The following is a 26,992-nucleotide window of genomic DNA, read 5'->3' on the forward strand; positions in this document are numbered from 1 at the left end:
TCAGTTTATGGAAGTTAAGATCGAAGTATTCCATTCAAGCAAGTGGAGATAGTGTCAGGGGGTGTTAGTGCAGGGACGAATGTAGCTCAGAGTCACCTAGGGCTAATTACTGGTGGACAAGGCATACCCACCATAAAAAAAGGCTTGTTCTGCAGAAGAATGTAATGGATGGAGAAGTCTAGAGGAGGGAGGGAGATTAGGGTTTAATGTCCCATCAACATTGAAGTCATTAGAGAAAGATCAAAAGCTTAGACTGCTGCAAGGATAGAGAATGAAATTGGACACGCTGTTTCAAAGGTACCATCCCGGCATTTAGGCTACCTACAGCAATTTAAGGAAAACACAGAAAACCCAAATCAGAATGGATAGATACAGATCTGAACCATTGTACTCTTGAATGCGAGTTCAGTGTGTTAATCACTGCACCATACTGCTTGGTCTAGAAGAGGGCTTTATTTAACACTGGACATCAAGTGGTTGATTGTGAAGATGAATCCTTCACGTGGAAACTCATGCATGGGTATTACAATAACCTCAATACCAGGCAGCAATAAATGGTTTACAAATAATATATGAATAAATATGGTAGAAATGTAAGATACGGAAAGTTACTCGAGCAATAATAAGTTCTTTTATTAAGGATACCAGAACCAAAAGAAAATAAAGAATATACCACCATCCATAAAAGCAGATGAAAAGGATATCATAAATATAAAATTGCTACTGCAAACTGGAATACATGATAGCTGTATGGGAGAAATAAGTCCCATTAGTCACTTATTTGTTTAGTAACAGGAGGAGTGACACTCCAGTCAAAAATATTACTGAGGACGTGAAAAACAACTGGTATAGTAAATATAAACAGTGCTCATGTCAAAAGGAATCTGATATAAAAGTCAATACGGCCATTTCGCAATTTGGCCGGACCTGGGGTCTGTAAACAGTACAATTACTTGCCTGCTTCAGATATTTCATGTTCTTGAAAAATCGATCGGATTTCATATTATATAGACACTTCTCGACTGGGCAATGATACTGAAATATTGTTTGTGAATCGCCTTTCTTCAGTAAATCAATATTCGCTTTTTTATGGTGTTTACTAAGATGCATATCCAAATTCGACGTATTAAGAAATGTGCCACTGCAGCCTTCTTCTGGGCACGGAATATTTTTCTTAATTCCTGACAGCTCTGATGGCAAAGGGCAGACTTTTTTAACGGTCCAGTTACTCATTATGCTGTAACAAAAGAAAGACTATTGGTACACAATAAATATGAACACGTAAAAATTGCTGCCTTAGGAACAATCGCTCACATGCAGGACGAAAGATAAATGAAATCGAATGCATGTTTTTTATACTCGATATAAAACATTATACTAACAGGTTAACTTTTTCGTACAGTTGATCGGTTGGGATTCAAGCCGCTTCGAATAGTCTCCACGAAAAGCAGTTCACTCTAGCCTCTCCCTGTGAAAAATAACTACAACCGGTAGCATACATATGTGTAATAATACTGCACCAATACAAACGCAGTTGACCTACGGCTGAACAATGCGAATGTGCCGCAGTAATAAAAACTACTGCAACAAACATCGTTACAATTACAGTCCATCAATCGGCAGTATTGATTAGCATGAAGCAGACGATGTCATAACGTTGGTATAAAACCAGTTCTTCCTGCACATATAAACTAACAGTTGGCCGCGAAAATTTTTATAAATCTTTGCATAAGGGACAACATTTATTAGTATCCCAAACTACCACAAACAAAGTTGTTTACGGATATGACGTTAAGCACCAATGCTCACAATCAAACTCATTGACAAAGATTATTGAGCTGTCTAAGTTCATCAGGAGATATAACACATTGACGAGAAGAAAAATTCCCAGGAATTGTTGTCCTTTTATTCTTGAACCCCGTACCCGCAAGTTGCAAGCAAACGACAGCAAACATTAAGCGAATGTCTCTTCATATTATCAAGCACAAGAGAATCCATCATTTTTAAGTGAGGTTAGTAAAACATATCCAACAAGTAACTTAAGGAAGCAGTGTGGAATATCTTTATCAAATCATTTTTGAGACATCAAGTGACAGGAGCGAGGGACATATATAGCAGATGGATATTTGGAAATGCTAGTGGAAACTATTGAATAAAGTGGTCTGGGTAAAATGGGTCAGCAATCAAGCAAGACAAATGTTAATTCCCACAGAAGTCTTTCTAATGATGAAGAAAAAGCACTTCTGTCTTATTTTAAGACTATTTGTAAAGGAAAGAAACATGCAAATAGAGAAGACTTTAAGGTATGCTTCATTGTATCACAAAACAATAGGGTAATTGCAAGTTACTATCAATATAATAAAAACGCGTTGTGCATAGAAAGCCATAGTGACAGTTTTATGTTTCCTACCATTAAATACAAATAACAGGAACAATACCTTCAAAATCGGCCGTGTATAAACAGTCTTTATGTCACTGAGTGGCGTTAAGAGATGGAAACCATATTTTACCTGTATGAAAAAGTAAACCTTTTTTTAAGGGAATTAGTTGAATCTATACACCAGTGGTTGCGCTGTAGATTATCATACTTAAATATGTATTGAGAGATGCTGCGCAAATTGTAATTTCAATAGTCTCTTTCTATAGTCTCTGTGAGCTTTACTATTGGGAATGTCCAGTATTATACAGAATATCAAGGTTGTATATGTAGTCAGATGGCCGTACAAATGTAACATGATTGCCTCAAAGGCCAGACACCACGCATACTGAATAAAGGGATGTGAATATGATGAATAATGATTCGGCAGAACTCATGAGAAAATAGTTTTCAAAACATCATACTAGGATCAATGTTTTTTTTTTTTTTTTTTTTTTTTTTTTTTTTTTTTTTTATTTATTTATTTATTTATTTATTTTATCAAATCATGGTACGCGGTAGATGGAGGAATGTTTATCATTAATAGAGCAGCACATTCAATATATTAATAAACATTGGTCCACCTACTTCTTCCATGATTTAATTAAAACATTGATTCACTCACTCACTGGTTACACAGACACCTAAAAATACAGCTTAAATTTTATGACATATTCTGTTTTACAAGACACATTCTGCACGATATATTCTACTGCATCACCATGTAATTTTTAACACTCCACATTATGACAACTGTTGCACCCTAAATGACACAATAACATACCCCCCCCCCCCCCCCAAACACATTGTCACCATATAATTAAACTGCTAGAGCAAGCAACCTCAGTTGGGAGGAGCACACCACAGAACTGCAGAAACGCCTTAACAAATCTGTATTTGCAATTCGAGTGTTAGCAGACATAGGAAACATGCAAGTGAAAAAGCTTGCATACTTTGCCTACTTTCATTCCATAATGTGATATGGTATAATATTTTGGGGTAACTCTTCAAGTCAAACAAAAGTTTTCAGAGTCCAAAAGCGTGTAATACATATTATTTGTGGAGTAAACTCACGGACGTCTTGTAGAAACCTCTTCAAAGAACTGGGTATACTAACTACTGCCTCTCAGTATATTTACTCCTTAATGAAATTTGTCCTAAATAATATATCTCTTTTTCCAACAAACAGCTCAGTTCATACATAAAATACTAGGAACAAAAATGATCTGCACAAGGACTTAAAAGCACTTACTTTAATTCAAAAACAAATGTGTTGTATATATTTATACTATTAGTATTGTTATTTCAGCTTTTTTTAAAAAAAGGAAAAAAAAAGTGACATGTTCCACATCCACGAGGATCTCCTCAACACAGATCTATGGAACGAAAACTAATCTAATCTAATCTTCATCCAGTGCACCCTCTACTCAACATTTCACTTCCACTCCAAAACAAACACACCATGGTCTCTCTGACATACTGCAACACTTCATGGCACAGCACAACTAAGTCTTGGGTCAAAGCAGATGGGTGGTATCCCATAGCCAAGTATACAAAGTGAGGAAGCAGGAAGAGGAGGAGGAGATGTGTTCAGTATGTGTGTAATGCATATGCAGTCAAAGTCACATGCTAGAGGCTAGTATATAAAAGTAAGAAAGAATGAGTGGCTGTGAAATATCTTTTCATTAATATGGTTTGTACTAACCTCAACTGCAGTTATAAGTTGTGATACTACTATAGAGATGTGTACGAGATAAATAATAATAAAGAAGTTTAAGCCATGAGTGATTTACAACTTGTGCCCATGATGACTCTTCTCCTCATCTGTATTTATATACTACTTGCAATCTACAGGTTTCACGCTATAATGCACCAGTGCTTAGATGTGCAGTTTTGCGCCATTCCCATTAACAAGCATCATATAATGCAGGCTACAGGCACATTTTTCTCAGTGTGGAATAACCTTGATACATAATGCCCAAGGTGCCTTTGTCTAAATCGGGCTCTCCAGGACATTGAGTTGCTTAGCAACTTATTGGATATGGGTAGTATAATTTCAATTAAGACTAAAATGATGATTAAGGAGGCACGATGCACCATCCTTTACATTACGGTATGTGAGACATTGGACAATGATGCAGTGACTGTTATATCGAAAGCTGAGGAATACAGACGTCTCCGATTCCACCCGTCTGCTTTAACACATGACGTAAAACACAATTCTCGACGTTTCCAATATGGCACCTATGACACCCCCCCCCCCCCCCCCCCCCACACACACACACACACACACACACACACACACACACACACACACACACACACACACACACACCTACCTCTCTCCAAACATGTAATCAAACTAACAGGACCAGTGCGGGAAATTGGGGGTTTTTGAGTAGGGACAAACTAAATATAAACACATACAGACACACACCGCAATCCCAAACCACACAAAATGACGACATAAAAACATCACAAAATTCCCAAATTCCACTACACTTACAATATCGACAGGAATCAGTCACTTCCCTTCACCTACACAGCTCAACCGCAATTGTCGATACCACAAAATAAAAACCAATCACTCCAAAAATTATAATCAGACCCACAACTATTGATACCACAAAACCAACACCTAAAACAACAAAAATTGGAATCCGACACTTCCCTTGACCCATATGGTCAACAGCAGCTCATGATGCCAAAACACGCATAGCTACGACGACACATTGGAATCGAACACTTCCCTTGACCTATATAGGTCAACGACAGCGCACAATACCAAAACACACGTAGCTACAATGACAAATTGCAATTGATCACTTCCCATGACCTATGTAGCTCAAATACAACTGACGATACCAAAGAAATTGAAATAGTACTTCCCTCTAAAATACATAAATCAACAAGTGCCAAAACCAAAACCTCAACCGCCAACACATGCAGTAAACAACACCAACCCAACAACACATGAAAACCCCTCCGAACATCACAACACAAAAAAATAGACCCAAAAAAATGATTGCTTACTGTAAAAAAAGTTCAGGAGCTACACACTAACCCCCAACTCGCATATTCTGCTTGCGTACATTGCATTTCACTATCTTCGTCACAAGCCCAAAAAGTTGCAGAAACTTAATGACGGACAACATGTCGCCCTCCATTTCAGCCTGTAGACGCACATTCTTAAACGTAGAAGCCACATCCATACCTAACAAAAGAAGCCCACATTGAATTAAACGACTTACCGCAAACCAATAACATCAAACGACATTGCAATAACAAACACAATGGAAACTTAATTCTTAACTCACTGAAACTAATTTCCATTCTATAACAGTCACGACCGATAAATGCACACTTCAAGCACCGACACCCAAATGAACCTAATACACCACCAGACGACACCACCAACTGCAACAAGACATCTACAAATACAACACACTCATAAACTAAACTTTGTGCCGTCATGTCACATAACACAACACTGTTACGTTAAGGTTCAAAGCCAACGGGCGGGATCGGACGCCTCTGTTGACAGCACCAGAAGTGGCAACCTTCTTTCATTGAGTTCCAAGAACTGTATTCAGACTATAATGCTTGCTTAAATGTTGCAACAAATCTTTTTCTTCCCTTTAGGAGATGTAGGTCCTTTGTCCTTTCTTGTCCTATTTTTTTGAGCTTGCATGTAGGCCATTCATCACCATCATGACTCTCTTGTGACACTTGTCTTGTGTATCCAGTACAGCTGTATGTTGGACCCTGAAGCTATCAGAATTGCGATTGGAGTTGCCATTTTTTATTCTCACAGATGAGCTTATTATCCATGGGTTTGTTTAGCCAAGCTTCACACGTATTGAGGTAGGTAGAATTGGCATTAAAGATGCCACTTTCAACGAAATTCAACTACATTGCTGGCCATTAAAATAACAGCACCACAAGGGTGGCATTCAACAAACATCAAACTGGCTTGAAGTGGGCAAGAGGTTTGGATACGCAAATTATTTGCATTTCAGCGCTACAGTACAATGTAGATAGGCTAAGATTAATGGCGTACACACTCTATGTAAGGAAAGATTGTACAGTGAGTTTCTCTTTCAGATGTCGCATTTGAAAGTTGTTTGTTTGTGAAGAGATAATTGCGTGGCTCGTGTGTGAGGTAGCTACACCTACCATCAAGTGTCAGACTTTGAGAGCGGTAGAGTTATGACGTGTGAAGACTGCAGTTTATCGTTCCACTATATTGCTGTATCGTTCCACTATATTGCTGCTGACGTCAATCAGCGTTCCACAACTGCTGTGCAAATATAGAATTGATGGGTTCAGGAGGACTATCCTCAACCCTGTGCAGGGTCTTAGCAGCATCTAGTGACTCGTGCTTAACAGGATAGCCATATTGATTGCACAGTTGTGCAGGATTGTACAGCCACATCAGACCTCAAAATGGGCTTATTTGCATGAATGCAAGTGTCCCCACATCTGGAACGCAACAGGCTGTCAGCAGTGACCACTGTTGGGGCTTTCCATGACACAGCACAAGAGATGCGCAAAGGCGAGGTGTGCAGAATGACAACACTGGACATGTTTGTGGCTCCGTGTCATCTTTTCAGATGAGTCTCGATCCTGTGTACAACAACACGATGGACGTACCAGTGTATGGAGGCTTAGAAGAGCACACACATTGCCAAGTTGCATTCCTTGTCATATGGGCCCTGCAGTTGGTATAATGGCGTGAGGTGTCGTTAGGTCCACAATACATACTCATCTGGTTTTCATAGCCAGAAATTTGGTAGTGGTAACCCAATGGTAGTGTCATGTCTTAGGTGTCCATCACACCTTCTTTCAACAAGGTAAAGACCGCATGTTGCCCGTGCTCCCGTGACCTGCTTTGACACAGATGTTGTTAAATAGTTGTCCTGGCCAGCACATTCTCCATATCTCTCGCCCATCATAAACACATTCTCTGAATTTTATTTCGCATTCTGTAGATTCTACCTACTTTACTTTACACAGACTTCTGAAGTAAAACTTCATTGTTTGCAATCCTTCCTGGTATTATTTTAATGCCCAGTAGCAATTTTAAGTATCTTATAAAATGAAAGAACTTAAATTATATACATCTGCCTGTTAAAGCCAACTGGTTTTGAGCTAGTTATAATTTTTTATGTAGAGCCTCATTTTATTAAAAATTAGTGTTTGATTATTAGTCCAGCTGATCGCTGTAATTTGCTTGCCAATGAAAGGAAAGCTAGTGTAATAGCCTAGACAGCAGGATGACTTGCTGAATATAAATGTTAAACATGGATAAGAGATTCTTGAAGGGATGGGTGAATTTTACTAATTTGAATGTGGCATATGTAGAGGAGGAGGATAAAAACCCACAATAGCAAGGATTCCATAAGAGAGAGGACTTTTTCTTGTAATGTTGTACAGACACACTATCAGCAGTAACATGAACTAAGTTAAATTTGCTTCCATAAGAAGAGATTCACAGTATCACTGAATGAAGTATAGAATAGTTCAAAGTCTCGTAACTATAGAACACATCAGTAAACGGTCTTGTTGGTGAGCATACAATAAATAAGTAAATGTAAGTGAGGCCAAGGGCCTGGCACACAAGACTTACATTAAGCAGCTGTGCACATGTCACAGTGCTTGTGTACATGTCACAGTGCTTGCTGCGCTGCCTGTCCAGGCTGCAGGGTGGCCTCTCGAGAGCGGCCGTGGAGGCACTTGTATCACACACTGTTTATGCGTGCTCACACACTCTTTCCACCATGGGGAAAAGTGTTCACTATGAAGATATGTCTCCATCAGTAGGTGATGTTGCCTGGAACAGGAGAATATAGAATGATATTTTCACTCTGCAGCGGAGTGTGCACTGGTATTAAACTTCCTGGCAGATTAAAACTGTGTGCCGGACCGAGACTTGAACTAGGGACCTTTGCCTTTCGCAGACAAGTGCTCACCGACTGAGCTACCCAAGCACGACACACGCCCCGTCCTCACAGCTTTACTTCTGCCAGTACCTCGTCCCCTACCTTCCAAACTTTGCAGAAGCTCTCCTGCGAACCTTGCAGAACTAACACTCCTGAAAGAAAGGATATTGCGTTGCAAGCAGCAGGAAATATTAGTGTTGATGGGCTGCGGAGCTGGATGTGGGTCCAGGGTTGACTCTCCACCTGGCGGTGGCAGCACCCAGAGCGAAGATGGTACAGGAATTGGGAGGCATAGACTGTGCCAAGTGGTACAGTGCCGATGGTGGAGGTGGCTGCAGGGGTGGAGGGCTCTCTGTGTATGGTTGATCATGCTTGGACAAAACTGCTTATAGTGTAATGACAAGAAGCCATCAGAGGTGCGCATGATGTAGATGTGGTATCTCGACCGTGGTGGATGACCGCAGTCCCAGATGGGGGACACCAGATAGTAACACTGCGAGGCGGATGCCAGCAAGCGGCCATACATTGGTCGGAGCAGGTGAAGGTGTATACGGGGCCAATGGCTGAGAAGCAGCTCCACAGTGTTAGTCACCAACTGGAGTAAACCTATAGGAACTTGAGAACCTATCAAAGGATTCCGCAGGAGAAGATTGAGCAATATATTTTTTCAGTCACTGCTTTGAATGTAAAGAACAGCCATTCCACGTCTCCATTGCACTAGGGGTGCTGGACGCCCCTCATTGTACAAGAGTCTTCAAAATCTAGAGGTAAAAACTGTAGGCTATTGTCTGTCACAAGTCTGTGTGGCAGTCATCCTAAGGAAAAAATCATCGAGAGGGCCATGATCATAGCTGCCGTGGAGAGGAAACAAACCTCATAAGGAAATTCTGAGAAAGCATAAACTGTTACAGGCCAAAAGCAGTTAAGCAATGGACCTACAAAACAAACATGAATACTCTAAGAGGTGCTGGGTGCCGGGCCATGAGAAAAGAAAGGCATGTGGTGCTACCTGATGTGTGATGTACTGTGGGCAGGCTGTCAAAACATGCACGATCTCATTTTCACGTACCCAGCCCAAACGTGGCAGTGGGCCAACCTGATGATTGAGGTGGAGAAAGCGGATGATGTCTTGCTGCAATGCAAATGGGATCATAACCCTGGTTGCAGAGTCTTTGGTAGCCAACAGTAACATACCATCAAGAAATCAGAGGCAGTGGCAGAGAGCGTAATAATTACGCAAATTATCCGACACTTGGCCTGGTGGTTCACCTGGCCAGCCATGCTGGAAAAATTATTGCAAGACAGGATTTGCCAAAATATGAGAACTGGCAATGGGGAAACCATCCTTTGTGTGCCTTCAGTTTCATTGTGATGTGAGCCATGAAACTGGTAGCAGATCCTGTATCTTCCAAAAACAGGGAGGGATATTCTGAGTAGAGCACATAGTATGTCCGGTTGTTGGTATGAAACTTGATCTGACACGAGATGCATTTCATCAGAAATAGAGAACCCAAAAATTTTGAAGGTGTCAAACCCAAATAAGCTTTCAGTGTCATCATCCACAACTAGAAATGTCAAAGGGCACACATCTTTTTTGTACATTATGGAAGTAGAAAACTGCCCCTATATAGGTATTTGTTGTTGTAACTCACTAACCGAGAGACAGGGGATCATGCCAGGTTTGAGAATTTAACAAAGTCATTGCTGCATCTGTGTCCAGTTGCATTTTTCACACCTCGCCCACCAAATGCACTTCAATATAGAGTTAGTTTGGGGCTACCATCATTTGAGAAACACTGTTCACATTCACGTTCGTGTCTGATGAAGGAGGCTGAGAGTTGCACATAGTCACAGTAAGGACCTTTTTCTTTTCTTTTTTTTCAATGGTAGCAAGTCACCCAAAGCTTTTGGCACACGGCTCGCTGTTGTGACACTGACTGCTGCTGAATCTTACATCGGTGCTGCCCCATGTAGTGTTCCCCCTGCGGGTCCATGGGTTAGAATAGGCCTGAGGTCTTCCTGCCTGCCGTAAGAGGCGATGAAAAGGAGTCTCGCACTTTTCGGCCCAATGAGTTCAGATTCCATTCTATGATTTGACCTGCACTTTCAAAATTCTACAGAAGTGCGGGCCATATGGGAAAGGATGCCTTATTTGGTGCATGAGTTATCCTGAGTGCCTGTAGATTTGATCTCTGGAATCTCTTGTCATGGCTTTGCATCTCCACCTGTGATTCTAGTATTTGGGCGAGGACACTTTCCGCGGTATGCCATTTTCATCTTCTTCCATTGTCTCCTGTCCTCTTTTGCCCCCCTAACAATATTGGATTTCTCTGCATCCAATATCCAGCATGGCAGCCAGTCCGTTATGGGACTATTATTTACCCATTTGGTGGTAGCCACTTACAACACAGGGGTCGCACTGCTGATGCCTGAGCTGTAAACTCCCCGTGCCGAGGAGTAAATGCCTGTCTTCCTGGAGCATCAGGACTCCCAACAACGGCCATCATGCCAGTTGGCCTTTGCTGTGGCTGGGTGGCGCCCATGGGGAGAGCCCCTGATTGGAGTGGGTGGCATCAGGGCGAATGACCTGCAATGAAGCGGACTAAGTCATCTCTTGCTGGTGACCGTACAGAACCAGCAGTCTCTAAGAAGGGCAAGATCGAATACAATGCCGACAGGTAAGGCTCTAAATCATTTCCCTCCCTTGCTACACCATGGGAGGAATGTAGAGCTACAGAATGGAGAGAGCCATATTCGCCTCAGTTTTTAGTCTGTAGCCTCAATTTTTCAATGGACACCTTGAGGATAAGTTTGGAGAAGTGACAGCACTGTCCAAGATGCAAATCAGTGCAGTCTTGATTCAGACAGCATTCCCAGCCCAATCCCGAGTATTACTCACCTGTGAAAAGGTGGGTGATATTCCTGTTTCCATCACTCCCCATAAAATCCTCAACATGGTCCAGGGGATCATTTTCCATCGCGATCTCCTCTTGCAGTCTGACAATGAGCTCCGAACCAGTTTAGAATGGTGGGGTGTTCATTTCATCCGGCAGGTTTACAGGGGACCCAAGGCAACAAGGTTGCTACCAGTGCCATCACTTAGCCTTTGAGGGTGATTCATTGCTAGAAAAGGTCAAGGTGATAGTTTACTGCTGTGATGTTAAACCATACATCCCTCCCCCTATGCGGCACTTTAAGTGCTGGAAGTTCGGTCACGTCTTCCCTCTGCACTTCCAATGCCACATGTCGAGACTGTGGACGTCCGCTGCATCCAGATACTCCATTTGCACCACCTCCCACTTGCTTCACCTGTGGAGAGCACAAATCCCCCTGTTCAACAGACTGCCCAGTACTCCAAAATGAGCAGAAAATCCTGGAGTACAAGACCCTGAACTGGTTGACTTACACAGTGGCTAAATGTAATTTTGAAAGATTACCCCCCTTTTCAGTTGATGTTGACATATGCTTCAGCTACCTCACCATCGCTGTCCCAAGTGCCAGTGGCACCTCACTCAGTGCCATGAACAGTGGTCCCTGTGGGCCACCTGAACACATCTGGCCTCTTGGTGGTAGGGGGCAAATTTTCCTCTTTTGTTCCCAAAGCACCTACTTCGGGGGCAAGACCCCCTCCTCCCCCAAACGGAAGGGGACATTGGTCCCCTCTCCCCTGCCGGAGAAGCAACAGCTTCCTCCGGCTCCTCTCGTGCAGAAGGGGTCCCTTGTGCCTTTCTCTTCCAATGTCTTCACTCACCAGTGGCTCAAGGAGCCAAAAGCTGCTGGACGAAGAGCTTCACGGTCTTCCTCTGTGCCTGAAGCTGCTTTGGAGAAATCTTCCCAGGAAGCTTCTAAAGAGAAGCAAGAGAGCAAGCAAACTAAGTAGTAGTCTGCTAAGAAACGGGACCCCTCTGGTGGCCCCAGCACCACCACTCGACCCCTTGTGGGTCTGGGGATTAGAATAAGCCCAAGGCATTCCTGCCTGTCGTAAGAGGCGCCTAAAAGGAGTCTTTCACATTTCAGCATTTATGGGATACTCCTCTGTGGAGTTTGACCTCCATTTTCCAAAATTTTCCCCAAGAGCGAGCTAGTTGGGGGAAGGGCGCCTTTGATGGTGCATCGTGCCTTGAGATCTTGAGCACACTTTCTCCTCATCGCACTGCATTTCAGCTCATTCTCCATTGCTTGGGCGAGGACACATTCCAGGGTGCATTTTCCACCATGCACTACGCAATGTCGCTTTTCGCACTGACAATGACCATGGACTTCATTGCATCTCATATCCAGCACGGTAGCCAGTCCGTTGTGGTGGGGCCGCCATGTTGGTTGTAGCCTTTGACACCACAGGGTTCACTCTGCTGATGCTGCGCCATTAACTCCCCATCTATGCCAAGGAGTAGATGCCAGTCACACTGGGACATCAGGACTCCCAGCAATGGCCATCCTGCCAGGTGGCCTTTGCTGTGGCTGGGTGGCATCCATGGGGAGGACCTATGGTCAGAGTGGGTGGTATCAGGGCGGATGATGTGCGATATACTAAGTCATCACTTGCTGGTGATCAACCAACCAGTCGTCTCCTTGCATTCCAAGTCTCAGTACAATGCAATGAAGTATGATCCTAAATCGTTCCCCTCCCTGGCCATACAATGGAAGAAATGCCAGGCTAAGGATGGCAGCGAACCTCTGTACCTCGTATATACAAAAACTGATGGGGACTCCTTTGTTTCGATGAAGCCACAGTTTTTGTAGAGCATTTAGGGGACAAGTTTGGGGAGGTGGAGTGCTTATCCAAAGTGTGATGATGTTCAGTCTTGATAAAAGCAGCATCTTCTGCCCAGTCAGGGACTTTACTCACTTGTAACAAATGGGGAGATGTTTCTGTTACCATCACACCACTTAAAAGCTTAAATATGGTCCACAGTAATATCTTCCACTGGGACCTACTTTTGCAGTCTGATGACGAGCTGTGCACCAATTTAGAATGGTGAGGTGTTCATTTCACATTGCGCATCCATTGGGTCCAAGGGATAATCAGATTGCTACCAGTGCCTTCATCTTGGCCTTCGAGGGTGACACCTTATCTGAGAAGGTCAAGGTGACGGTCTACTGCTGTGATGTCATGCCATATATCCCTTCCCCAATGCAGTGCTTTAAGTGCTGGACATTTGGCCATATGTCTTCCCGCTTTACTTCCAGTGTCACATGTCGAGATTGTGGACGTCAATCACATCCCAGTAATATATGTACCCCACCTCTCGTCTGTGTCAACTGCAGAGAGCATCATTCACCTAGCTTGCCAGACTGCAGGACTTTAAAAAAAGAGAGGAAAATCATGGAATACATGACCCTGGACCGACCGACCTACACGTAGGCTAAGAGAAAATATGAGCACCTACATCCTGTGGCTATAACCTCCTCATACGCCGGGCTACGAGAACAGTTGTAGCCCCATCAGTTCAGCAAATTCCAGTTGGCCCACAGGGCCAGAAGGCTACACGTGCCCCCTTGATGGTGGGAGGAGGAGGAGGAGGGGGGGGGTTTACGTCTCTCCCTGTTGCTCCCGCACCACCTACCTTTGGAGCACTGCCCCCCCCCCCTCCCCTCAAACCATCAGGGACACCAGTCCCCACTTGCAAATAATGTTTTTCAAAGAGTTATTAGGTGGTTTTCCGCAAATGGACTTTCATTGACCTTTGAAAAAACACTATACATACAGTTCAGTACAGGGAAAGGCATAACACCGGAAATAAATATAGAGTGTGGGGGAAAATCTTTAGCTAAAGCAGATTGTTCAAAATTTCTGGGTGTCTGTATTGATCAGAATTTAAACTGGAAGACACACATTGACAATCTACTGAAACGATTGAGCTCAGCTACCTATGCTATTAGTGTCATTGCAAATTTTGGAGACAAGCACATCAGTAAGTTAGCTTACCATGCATATTTTCATTCATTGCTTTCTTATGGAATCATCTTTTGGGGCAATTCATCACTAAGAAAGAAGGTATTTATTGCACAAAAACATGTTATCAGAATAATGTCTGGGGCTCATCCAAGATCATCCTGTAGACAATTATTTAAAGAATTAGTGATATTGTCAGTAGCTTCACAATATATATATATATATATATATACAGCCTAATGAAATTTGTTGTTAGTAACCCAGATCACTTCAGAATTAATAGCACAGTCCACAGCTACAATACTAGGAGACGGTGACCTTCACTACCGTTCATTGAATTTGACATTGGCACAAAAGGGGGTGAATTATACTGCCACAAAGATTTTTGGTCACTTGCCAAACAATATCAAAAGTCTGACAGACAACCAATCGGCATTCAAAAGTAAGTTAAGGGAATTCCTGAATGACAACTCCTTCTACTCCATAGATGAATTTTTAGACATAGGCTAAAGAAATACAGTAAGTATTAACAATTGTACCGTATATAAGACTAACAAAGATTATTTGTGATAAATGAATCTTTTGTACTTTGACACGTTCCACATCATTACGAAAGAATCGTGTTCATGATCCATGGAACAAGTAATATAACTAACTAACTAACTAACTTCTAAGCCGGAGAAACATAAGTCTTCTTCGGCTCCTCTCGTTGCCAGGAAGGGGTCCCCTGGTCAATCCTTTCCCAGGTTTCTACTACATCTACATCTACATCCGTACTCCGCAAGCCACCTGACGGTGTGTGGCGGAGGGTACCCTGAGTACCTCTATCGGTTCTCCCTTCTATTCCAGTCTCGTATTGTACGTGGAAAGAAGGATTGTCGGTATGCTTCTGTGTGGGCTCTAATCTCTCTGATTTTATCCTCATGGTCTCTTCGCGAGATATACGTAGGAGGGAGCAATATACTGCTTGACTCTTCGGTGAAGGTATGTTCTCGAAACTTTAACAAAAGCCCGTACCGAGCTACTGAGCGTCTCTCCTGCAGAGTCTTCCACTGGAGTTTATCTATCATCTCCGTAACGCTTTCGCAATTACTAAATGATCCTGTAACGAAGCGCGCTGCTCTCCGTTGCATCTTCTCTATCTCTTCTATCAACCCTACCTGGTGCGGATCCCACACTGCTGAGCAGTATTCAAGCATTGGGCGAACAAGCGTACTGTAACCTACTTCCTTTGTTGTCGGATTGCATTTCCTTAGGATTCTTCCAATGAATCTCAGTCTGGCATCTGCTTTACCGACGATCAACTTCATATGATCATTCCATTTTAAATCACTCCTAATGCGTACTCCCAGATAATTTATGGAATTAACTGCTTCCAGTTGCTGACCTGCTATTTTGTAGCTAAATGATAAGGGACCTATCTTTCTATGTATTCGCATCACATTACACTTCGCTACATTGAGATTCAATTGCCATTCCGTGCACCATGCGTCAATTCGCTGCAGATCCTCCTGCATTTCAGTACAATTTTCCATTGTTGCAACCTTTCGATACACCACAGCATCATCTGCAAAAAGCCTCAGTGAACTTCCGATGTCATCCACCAGGTCATTTATGTATATTGTGAATAGCAACGGTCCTATGACACTCCCCTGCGGCACACCTGAAATCACTCTTACTTTGGAAGACTTCTCTCCATTGAGAATGACGTGCTGCGTTCTGTTATCTAGGAACTCCTCAATCCAATCACACAATTGATCTGATAGTCCGTATGCTCTTACTTTGTTCATTAAATGACTGTGGGGAACTGTGTCAAACGCCTTGCGGAAGTCAAGAAACACGGCATCTACCTGTGAACCCGTGTCTAAGGCCCTCTGAGTCTCGTGGACGAATAGCGCGAGCTGGGTTTCACACAATCGTCTTTTTCGAAACCCATGCTGATTCCTACAGAGTAGATTTCTAGTCTCCAGAAAAGACATTATACTCGAACATAATACGTGTTCCAAAATTCTACAACTGGAACACGTATTATGTTCGAGTATAATGTCTTTTCTGGAGACTAGAAATCTACTCTGTAGGAATCAGCATGATGCCAGCCAGTGCCTGAAGTGTCCAAAAGCATCTGGTTGTAGGGCTTTACGATCATCCTCAATTCTGGAGACTGAATCAGTTAAAAGCCCTCCCGGCCAGAGAAACCCAAGGAGCAGCAAGAAAAGTCCACAAAGAAGACCCCTAAAACCAAGGAACTTGCAGTGGTACCCACACCATCGCTACCTAAAAGCTCTGCATCTGGGGATAACGTGGAGATTCTGGTGTCTGCTGGTGACGTAGATCTCACCGGACCCTCAAGATACAATGTATATAGACTGCCCAGGCAATAAGTAGGTGACAGCAGGTGACCCTGAGGCATAAACTGTGTCACTGAATGTTCCATGCCTTAGCAGTCTCATTATTATGTCATCCTCTAGTGGATTTCGGTGGTATTTCCCGCCGCCTGGCTGAGCTACAGCAACTGTTAAGCCTTACACATGCTTTTTGCATTGGCCGTCAGGAAACCTGGTTCCTGGCAATGCAGACACCTGCCCTCTGCGGTTATAAGGGATATTACAGGAACCGTAGCAACTATAATCGAGTGTCAGGTGGAGTTTGCGTTCATGTCCTAAACTCGGTCTGTAGTGAAACTGCCGGCCGCGGTGGTCTCGTGGTTCTAGGCGCGCAGTGCGGAACCGTGCGACTGCTACGGTCGCAGGTTCGAATCCTGGCTCGGGCATGGATGTGTGTGATGTCCTTAGGTTAGTTAGGTTTAAGTAGTTCTAAGTTCTAGGGGACTAATGACCACAGCAGTTGAGTCCCATAGTGCTCAGAGCCATTTGAACCATTTTGTAGTGAAACTGTGCCCCCTTCACACCCCTCTTGAAGCGGTGGCTGTCAGAATGACGACACAGGAAATAACTGTCTACAATGTATATCTTCCTACAGATGGTGCAGTACCCCTGAATGTTTTAACTTCACTGATCAACTCCCTAAACCCATAACCCCTTGTGAGGTGGCACTGTACTTACTGGCCGAGCAGAGATGTCAAAATTTTACTGTCTCAGTTCGACCTGCCTCTTAAATACTGGGGCCGCCATACATTTGTGTGTGGCTCGTGGTAGTTACTCGGCCATTGATCTATCCATTTGCAGCCCAGGACTTCTCCCATCTATCCACTGGAGATCACATGATGACCTGTGGTAGTGACCCCTTCCCCATCTTCCTGTCACTGCCCCGACATCAGGCCCATGGACACCTGTCCATATTGGGTTTAAACAAGGCAGACTGGGAAACTTTCACTTCTGTGGTCACCGTTGACTCTACCCCACATGGTAACATCAATGTGATGGTTGAGCAGGTGACTACAACAATCATTACTGCGGCGGAATTTGCGATCCCTCACTCTTTACGGTGCCACCGGCAAAAGGCAGTCCCTTGGTGGTCGCCGGAAGTCACTGAGGCAATTAAGGGGCATTGGTGAGCTCTACAGCGGCACAAGTGGCACCCTTCCCTGGAGCACCCGTAGCTTTTAAGTGACTCTGTGCCCGCACTCGCCAGCTTATCAAATGACGGAAGCAGGAGTGTTGGGAGAAATAAATCTCAACCATTGGGTGCCATATGTCACCTTCCCAAGTCTGGGCAAGGATCGAACGTGTTTTCACGTACCAGACCCCAACAGGTGTCCCTCGCTTTAACATCAGTCATCTACAGATGCAAATGCAATTGCATGAACACATTGCATGAGCACCTATGTTGGAGAACTACCCCCTAGCCTTTGGCACCGTTAAACGGCGGATGGAAAGGAATGTCCTCTTCTTCGCTACACGCCACAGTGAACCCTATAACGCCCCCTTTAGAGAATGGAAGCTCCTCAGTACGCTTGCACATTGCCTCGAAACAGCACCTGGATCCAAATTGGATCCACAGTCAGATGATTAAAAATCAAGCGACATCTCCTCTTCAGTAGGATCTGGCATGAAGGCGTCTTTCCATCACAGTGGTGGGAGAGCACCATCATTCGCCTAAACCCGATAAAAACCCACTTGATGTGGATAGCTGTCAGCCTCACCTATGTTCTTTATAAGCTGCAGGAATGTATGGTGTGTCAGCGGATGGGTAGGGTCCTGGAGTCATGCTGCCTACTAGCTCCATGTCAGGGCGGCTTGCGCCAGGGTCACCATTGTTGTTGTGGTCATCAGTCCTGAGACTGGTTTGATGCAGTTCTCCATGCTACCCTATCCTGTGCAAGCTTCATCATCTCCCAATACTTACTGCAACCCACATCCTTCTGAATCTGCTTAGTGTATTCATCTCTTGGTCTCCCTCTATGATTTTTACCCTCCACGCTGCCCTCCAATGCTAAATTTGTGATACCTTGGTGCCTCAGAACATGTCCTGCTAACCGGTCCCTTCTTTTTGTCAAGTTGTGCCACAGACTTCTCTTCTCCCCAATTCTATTCAATACTTCACCATTAGTTATGTGATCTACCCATCTAATCTTCAGCATTCTTCTGTAACACCACATTTCGAAAGCTTCTATTTTCTTTTTGTCCAAACTATTTATCGTCCATGTTTCACTTCCATACATGGCTACACTCTATACAAATACTTTCAGAAACGACTTCCTGACACTTAAATCTATACTCGATGTTAACAAATTTCTCTTCTTCAGAAACTCTTTCCTTGCCATTGCCAGTCTACACATTATATCCTCTCTACTTCGACCATCGTCAGTTATTTTGCTCCCCAAATAGCAAAACTCCTTTACTTCTTTAAGTGTCTCATTTCCTAATCTAATTCCCTCAGCATCACCCAACTTAATTCAACCACATTCCATTATCCTCGTTTTGCTTTTGTTGATGTTCATTGTATATCCTCCTTTCAAGACACTGTCCATTCCGTTTAACTGCTCTTCCAAGTCCTTTGCTGTCTCTGATAGAATTACAATGTCATCGGCGAACCTCAAAGTTTTTATTTCTTCTCCATGGATTTTAATACCTACTCTGAATTTTTCTTTTCTTTCCTTTACTGCTTGCTCGATATACAGATTGAATAACATTGGGGAGAGGTTACAACCTTGTCTCACTCCCTTCTCAACCACTGCTTCCCTTTCATGTCCCTCGACTTGTATAACTGCCATTTGGTTTCTGTACAAATTGTAAATAGCTTTACACTCCCTGTATTTTACCCCTGCTACCTTCAGAATTTGAAAGAGAGTATTCCAGTCAACATTGTCAAAAGCTTTAGCTAAGTCTACAAATGCTAGAAACGTAGGTTTGCCTTTTCTTAATCTTTCGTCTAAGATAAGTCGTAAGGTCAGTATTGCCTCACATGTTCCAAAATTTCTACAAAATCCAGACTGCTTTTCCCCGAGGTCGGCTTCCACCAGTTTTTCCATTTGTCTGAAAACAATTCGCTTTAGTATTTTGCAGCTGTGACTTATTAAACTGATAGTTCAGTAATTTTCACACCTGTCAACACCTGCTTTCTTTGGGATTGGAATTATTATATTCTTCTTGAAGTCTTAGGGTATTTCGCCTGTCTTATACATCTTGCTCACCAGGTGGTAGAGTTTTTTCAGGACTGGCTCTCCCAAGGCCGTCAGTAGTTCTAATGGAATGTTGTCTACTCCTGGGGCCTTGTTTCGACTCAGGTCCTTCAGTGCTCTGTCAAACTCTTCTCTCAGTATTGTATCTCCTATTTCATCTTCATCTACATCCTCTTCCATCTGCATAATATTGTCCACAAGTACATCGCCCTTGTATAGACCCTCTATATACTCCTTCCACCTTTCTGCTTTCCCTTCTTTGCTTAGAACTGGGTTTCCATCTGAGCTCTTGATATTCATACAAGTGGTTCTCTTTTCCCCAAAGTCTCTCTGATTTTCCTGTCGGCAGTATCACTCTTACCCCTAGTGAGATAAGCCTCTACATCCTTAAATTTGTGCTCTAGCCATCCCTGCTTAGCCATTTTGCACTTCCTGTCGATCTCATTTTTGAGACGTCTGTATTCCTTTTTGCCTGCTTCATTTACTGCATTTTTATATTTTCTCCTTTCATCAATTAAATTCAATATTTCTTCTGTTACCCAAGGAGTTCTACTAGCCCTCATCTTTTTACCTACTTGATCCTCTGCTGCCTTCACTACTTCATCCCTCAGAGCTACCCATTCTTCTTCTACTGTACTTCTTTCCCCCATCCCTGTCAATTGTTCCTTTATGCTCTCCCTGAAACTCTGTACAACCTCTGGTTCTTACAGTTTATCTAGGCCCCATCTCCTTGAATTCCCACCTTTTTGCAGTTTCTTCAGTTTTAATCTACAGTTCATAATCAACAGATTGTGGTCAGAGTCCACATCTGCCCCTGGAAATGTCCTACAATTTAAAACCTGGTTCCTAAATCTCTGTCTTACCATTATATAATCTATCTCATACCTTCTAGTATCTCCAGGATTCTTCCACATATACAACCTTCTTTCATGATTCTTGAACCAAGTGTTAGCTATGATTAAATTATGCTCTGTGCAAAACTCTACCAGGCGATTTCCTCTTTCATTTCTTAGCCCCAATATATATTCACCTACTATGTTTCCTACTCTTGAATTCCAGTCACCCATGACTATTAAATTTTTGTCTCCCTTCACTATCTGAATAATTTCTTTTATCTCATCACACATTTCTTCAATTTCTTCATCATCTGCAGAGCTAGTTGGCATATAAACTTGTACTACTGTAGTAGGTGTGGGCTTCGTATCTATCTTGGCCACAGTAATGCGTTCACTATGCTGTTTGTAGTAGCTTACCCGCATTCCTATTTTCCTATTCATTATTAAACCTACTCCCTATTTGATTTTGTGTTTATAACCCTGTATTCACCTGACCAAAAGTCTTGTTTCTCCTGCCACCGAACTTCACTAATTCCCACTATATCTAACTTTAACCTATCCATTTCCCTTTTTAAATTTTCTAATATCCCTGCCTTGTTAAGGGATCTGACGTTCCACGCTCCGATCCTTAGAACGCCAGTTTCCTTTCTCCTGATAACGACGTCTTCTTGAGTAGTCCCCGCCCGGAGATCCGAATGGGGGACTATTTTACCTCTGGAATATTTTACCCAAGAGGACGCCATCATCATTTAATCATACAGTAAAGCTGCATGCCCTCGGGAAAAATTAAGTCCATAGTTCACCCTTGCTTCCAGCCGTTCGCAGTACCAGCACAGCAAGGCTGTTTTGGTTAATGTTGCAAGGACAGGTCAGTCAATCATCCAGACTGTTACCCCTGCAACTACTGAAAAGGCTGCTGCCCTTCCACACGTTTGTCTGGCCTCTCAGGGTCACCATACCACTGATGATCTCGTGTCCCTTAAGTCAGCCATCCGAACTGCCTTTTCCAGGCACCAACACTCCTGGTTGCCATCTTTTTTGATATATGAAAATCGTATGACACCACCTGGAGACATCTTATCATTGTCACATTATACAAGTAGGTTGGTTGTCTGATGCCCGCTCCCAATTTTTATCCACAATTTCCTGTCTCTTCGTACTTTCCGTGTCCAAGTTGGTGCCTCCCATAGTTCCCTCCCATATGCAGGACAATGGGGTCCTGCAGGGATCTGTATTGAGTGAATATCTGTTTTTAGTGGCCATTAATGGTCTAGCAGCAGCTGTAGAACCGTCCGTCTCAGCTTCTATGTATGCAGATGACTTCTGCATTTCGTACTGCTCAACAAGTACTGGTGTTGCTGAGTGGTGCCTACAGGGAACCATCTGTAAGGCGCAGTAATGGGCTCTAGCCCACGTTTTCCATTTTTCAGCCACAAAGTCATGTGTTATGCACTTTTGCCAGTGTAGTTTCATTCATCGGGAACCAGAACTTCACCTGATGATCTCCTCACTGTAGTGGAGACATATCAATTTTAAGGACTGGCTTTTGACACCCGTCACATTCCCAAGTCTGGGCAAAGATCAAACGAGTTTTTGGGTACCAGACCCCAACTGGTGTTAACATAAATGGCGTGTTACCTATTGACGCAAACGCGATTGTTGCATGCTTTGTTGAGCACTATGCTTACGCCTTTGCTTTGGAGAATTATCCCCCAGCCTTTCACACTCTGAAACGGAAGATGGCAGTGAACCTTATAACGCCACATTCACAGAGTGGGAGCTCCTCAGTGCCCTTACACATTGTCCCAACCCAGCTCCTGGGCCAGATCGGGTCCACAGTTAGATGATCAAACATACCTTGTCTGACTACAAGTGACATCTCCTCGTGATCTTCAACCGAATCTGGTGTGATGGTGCCTTTCCATCGCACTGGTGGGCGAGCACCATACCAGTGCTCAAACCCGCCAAAAACCCAGTTGATGTAGATAGCTATTGGCCCATCAGCCTCACCAACATTCTTTGTAATCTGCTGGAACATGTGTTGTGTCAGCGGTTGTTGGGTCCTGGAGTGATGTGGCTTACTGGCTCCATGCCAGGGCAGTTTCTGCCTGGGTCACTCTACCACTGATAATCTTGTGTCCCTCGAGTCTGCCTTCCGAACAGCCTATTCCAGATGCCAACACTTTGTTGCCGTCTTTTGTTATTTACAAAACGCGTATGACATGACCTGGAGAAACCATATCCTCGTTAAATTATACAAGTGGGGTCTCTGAGGCCTGCCAGCAATTTTTATCCACAATTTCTTGTCGCTTCGTACTTTACATGTCTCAAGTTGGTGCCTCCCATAGTTCCTTTCCATATCCAGGAGAATGGGGTCCTGCAGGGTTCTGTATTGAGTGTATCTCTATTTTAGTGGCTATTAATGGTCTAGCAGCAGCTGTAGGGCCGTCTGTCTCACCCTCTCTATATGCAGATGACTTCTGCATTTTGTGCTGCTCCACCAGTCCTGGTGTTGCTGAGCTGTGCCTACAGGGACCCATCCACAAGGTGCAGTTGTATGCTCTAGACCATAGTTTTCAGTTTTCGGCTGCAAAGCCATGTGTTATGTACTTCAGTCATAAGATTCATTTGGAACCAGAATTTCACCTTACTGTCGAATCCCTCACTGTAGTGGAGACATATCGATTTTTAGGACTGGTTTTCGCCACCCAATTGACTTGGCTCCCTCACCTTTATCAGCTTAAGTGGAAGTGCTGGCAGCACCTCAATGCCCTCCGCTGCCTGAGCAACACCAACTGGGGTGCAAATCGCTGTACGCTGCTGCAGCTCTACAGAGCCCTTGTTCAGTCCCGCCTTGATTATGGGAGCCTGGTTTATAGTTCGGCAGTGCCCTTAGCATTGCATTTAGTCAGCCCAGTGCACCACTGTGGCGTTCATCTTGCGATTGGAGATTTTAGGACAAGTCACGTGACCCGCGTCCTGGCGGTGGCCGGAGTCCCTTCTTTGCAGGTCAGACATGTGCAACTGCTCGCCAGTTATGTTACACACGTCGTTCTCCTGCACATCGGAATTACCATCTCCTTTTCCCAGCCACTGCGGTTCATCCCCCTCATCGGCGTCCCAGGTCAAGGCTTATAATTGCAGTTCGCATACGATCCCTTCTATCTGAACTGTAGTCTTTGCTTTTACCACCTATACTCAAGGTTCATTCGCATACACCTCCATGGTGTACACCTAGGCCACAGTTTCGCCTGGACCTTTCACATGGCTCTTCGCTGTCACTTCCTCTCAATTCTTGACATGTACCGAGGCCATGAAGTGGTTTACACTGACGACTTGATGGCTGATGGTCATGTCGGCTCTGCGTATGTCCATGGAGGACATATTGAACAGCATTCCGTGCCTGATGGCTGCAGTGTTTTCACTGCAGAGCTGGTGGCTATGTCTCGTGCTCTTGAGCACATCTGTTCATGCTCTGGGGAGTCATTTCTTCTGTGTACTGACTCCTTGAGCAGCCTACAAGCTATAAACCAGTGCTACCCTCATCATCCTTTGATAGTGACCATCCAGGAGTCCATGTACTCCCTGGAATGGTCCGGTCGTTCTGTGGTGTTTGTGTGAACCCCAGAACACATCAGAATCCCACGCAATGAACTTCCTGACATGGTGGCCAAACAGGCTACATGGAAACCACTTATGAAGATCAGCATTCCTGAGTTCGTTTTTACGCCGCCAGGTTTTTCGGCTTTGGGAGACGGAATGGCATAGTCTCAGGACAAACAACAAAGTGAGTGCCGTTAAGGAGACTGTGAATGTGTGGCAGTCCTCCATGCGAACCTCTCGCAGGGACTCAGTGGTTCTCTGCCAGCTCCGCATGAGCCACGCTTGGGCAACCTCCGCATGAGCCACGCTTGGGCATTCTGCACTGCCTCAGTGTTGATGTGGTGCCTGGTTGACAGTGGCCCACATTCTGGTGCACTGTCCCACTTTGACTGCCCTGCAACGAAATCTTCTCTTACGGGACTTGTTGCCGCTAATTTTATCTGACAACACCTCATCGGCTGATTTAGTTGATGAGGTATCGAATATATTGTTTCCCCCTACTTATACCTCCTGAGGAGATCATGAATGTAAAATTAGAGAGATTCAAGTGTGCATGGAGGCTTTCTGGCAGTCGTTCTTCCCACGAACCGTACGCGACTAGAACAGGAAAGGGAGGTAATGGCAGTGGCACGTAAAGTGCCCTGCACCAGACACTGTTGGGTGACATGCAAAGTATAAATGTAGATGTAGAACCAACCATGTGGTGTGGCGGCTGCAGTTGCCTGGCAGCCACGTTATCTCCCTCCCCCTCCCCCCCTTCCCACCGAGCTTACAGATGGCAGCCTAGGGAGTAACCCTGGTTACCTACCACTATGCTTCTACTCTTTTTCCTGCCACCTTAGATACTTCAAAAGACTGAGCAAAGTTCAGAATATCTGTGAATGAAGGATTTACAAATTGTAAAGCACATTCACAAACTTCCTTATCAGAGGCCAGGCTTATGATAGTTTCACGAACCATTGAATCAGCATATGAGTGCTGTTGGGCCTTAGTAACAACCTAGCAACGACAGCTAAGCCCATGGAGTTCCACTACCCAAGTTCTATTTGGTGGTGGTGCTGGTGGTGAACGATGGCAAGGAGGAAATGAAATCTTGTAACTGATGCAGAATTATAATTTTTTTTATCAAACCAGCCTTGGGGTTGATGACCAACACAAATGGTGCTAATACTTTTTCCTAGCAAGTAAGGTGACACTGTGGTCAACATTCAAGGGAAATGTATTTCATTTTTCAGACTGACTTGAGATAGCTCCATCATCATCCTTGTTATTTATAAAATCTGTGTCTCATCCTTTTTACTAAAAAATCACTGATCAAGTATTCCCTTCACTTAGTTCCACTTCGATGATTCGTTGTGAGGTATTTTTTGGTCTTCCATGCTTTCTTCACTCTGCTACAGTACATTTTAGCATCTTATTGTCAGCAGCGGCATGTGTTTTTCCCCCTCAGTATATATTTTTTAAATGATTGGTTTTGCTTCAGTATTTTTGCCACATCTATTTGAGGTCACATTGGGCCCTCCGAGATTGACTCTTGTTGTGACCTTCCATGCTTCCTATATACATTGAGAAAGACAGTTTTGTCATTATTGTTGAAAATTCTGAGGTGTGTGTGTGTGTGTGTGTGTGTGTGTGTGTGTGTGTGTGTGTGTGTGTGTGTGTGTGTGTCATAAACAGACTTCAAACATAATCAAATGAGTTTACTGTTACTGGTTTAATGTTTCATGTAAGTTGTTAACACTAAAATGGTTTTTAACGTGCCTAAAATGACGGAAAGGGCTCATTTGGACTCCACATAAAATGTTTTTGTATTTGACTTAAACAAATGTTCTATTTTAATGCATGTTAATCCCTGCGTTTTTTGAGGTATGACATTAATTATTTAACACAATAATTAATACATAACTTTCTTATTTCATCAGAACAATCTTACTGACATAGTGTGGCCCATACTAACAATTTTTCTAAACGGTAGATTTTGATGTATTGATTATTTGTAGAGACTTCTGGACACTTTTAGAATATGTGCTCCATATTGGACACATGGCTTTGTTGTAATTTTTATGCAAGTCATTGGCATCTGATAGATTAATTGTGTTTTATGCACACATTTTCCACACACATCTTTGTGGTTCTTTACACAACTGTCACTAGTCTTGTGGCATTGCAGAGGCTGATTTTTTTCGTGTCTGCTATCTGGATAGTTTTGGTGCCATATCCTCTTGCTTTTGTCCTCTGTGCTCTTTCACTCCCTTGAGTTCATTTGCCAGCTGAACTATGAAATCTTTCTTTCAATTTTCTCATTCATTACTATTTTTAGATGTCCCATGCACTTATTGCAACCATGTCCAAGATGATGGAACGGCCATGTCCTACATGCAACTTTGCTGTATATTAAGAGTCATTTTATCACCCATGTTGACCCTACACTGTGTTGCATTGTGAATGTTGTGGGTTTGTTTCTTCTTTGCTTCTTTCTACCTTCGCATGCAGTGTACTCAGAACAATGATTTGTGGTTCTTCTTTCCTTAGTATATGGTCATTGTGCAGTCGTGTTGCCATCCGATGTGTGATGGCGGTGGGGTGTATTTCAGCATTTGACTTCTTTATTCATCAGTGATTTCACAATGGAAGTTGTTCATTGTAGCAATTAGTGAAGTTTTCTTTCCTTTGAACTTCTTAGCAAGTTGAAGAGATGTGAAGAAGTTGTCTGTCATC

The 26,992-nt window shown here is 43.5% G+C and overlaps 2 protein-coding genes across 4 annotated transcripts in view; one reads left to right on the top strand and one right to left on the bottom strand.

Annotated features, from left to right (window-relative positions):
• Positions 1–8,124, bottom strand: part of LOC126354730 (uncharacterized) — a 44,211-nt gene extending 36,087 nt beyond the window's left edge. Inside the window, exons 1-2 of one of the 2 annotated variants that reach the window (XM_050004592.1) lie at positions 1,383–1,835; positions 958–1,237 (exon numbers count right to left, since the gene is read on the bottom strand). In XM_050004592.1, coding sequence (XP_049860549.1) covers positions 958–1,233 — 276 coding nt within the window. In that variant the 5' untranslated portion in view covers positions 1,234–1,237; positions 1,383–1,835. Of the gene's footprint in view, positions 1–957; positions 1,238–1,382; positions 1,836–8,045 lie in introns of those variants that run through there. The other variant, XM_050004591.1, reaches the window with a different exon arrangement.
• The window catches only part of LOC126354732 (MTOR-associated protein MEAK7), a 62,841-nt gene continuing 37,914 nt past the window's right edge, over positions 2,066–26,992 (top strand). Inside the window, exon 1 of one of the 2 annotated variants that reach the window (XM_050004595.1) lies at positions 2,066–2,303. In XM_050004595.1, the coding sequence (XP_049860552.1) occupies positions 2,172–2,303 (132 nt within the window). In that variant the 5' untranslated portion in view covers positions 2,066–2,171. The remainder of the gene's footprint in view (positions 2,304–26,992) is intronic. The other variant, XM_050004597.1, reaches the window with a different exon arrangement.

The sequence above is a fragment of the Schistocerca gregaria genome, chromosome 3 (assembly GCF_023897955.1).
Source record: "Schistocerca gregaria isolate iqSchGreg1 chromosome 3, iqSchGreg1.2, whole genome shotgun sequence".
In the NCBI taxonomy this organism is placed as follows: Eukaryota; Metazoa; Arthropoda; class Insecta; order Orthoptera; family Acrididae; genus Schistocerca; species Schistocerca gregaria.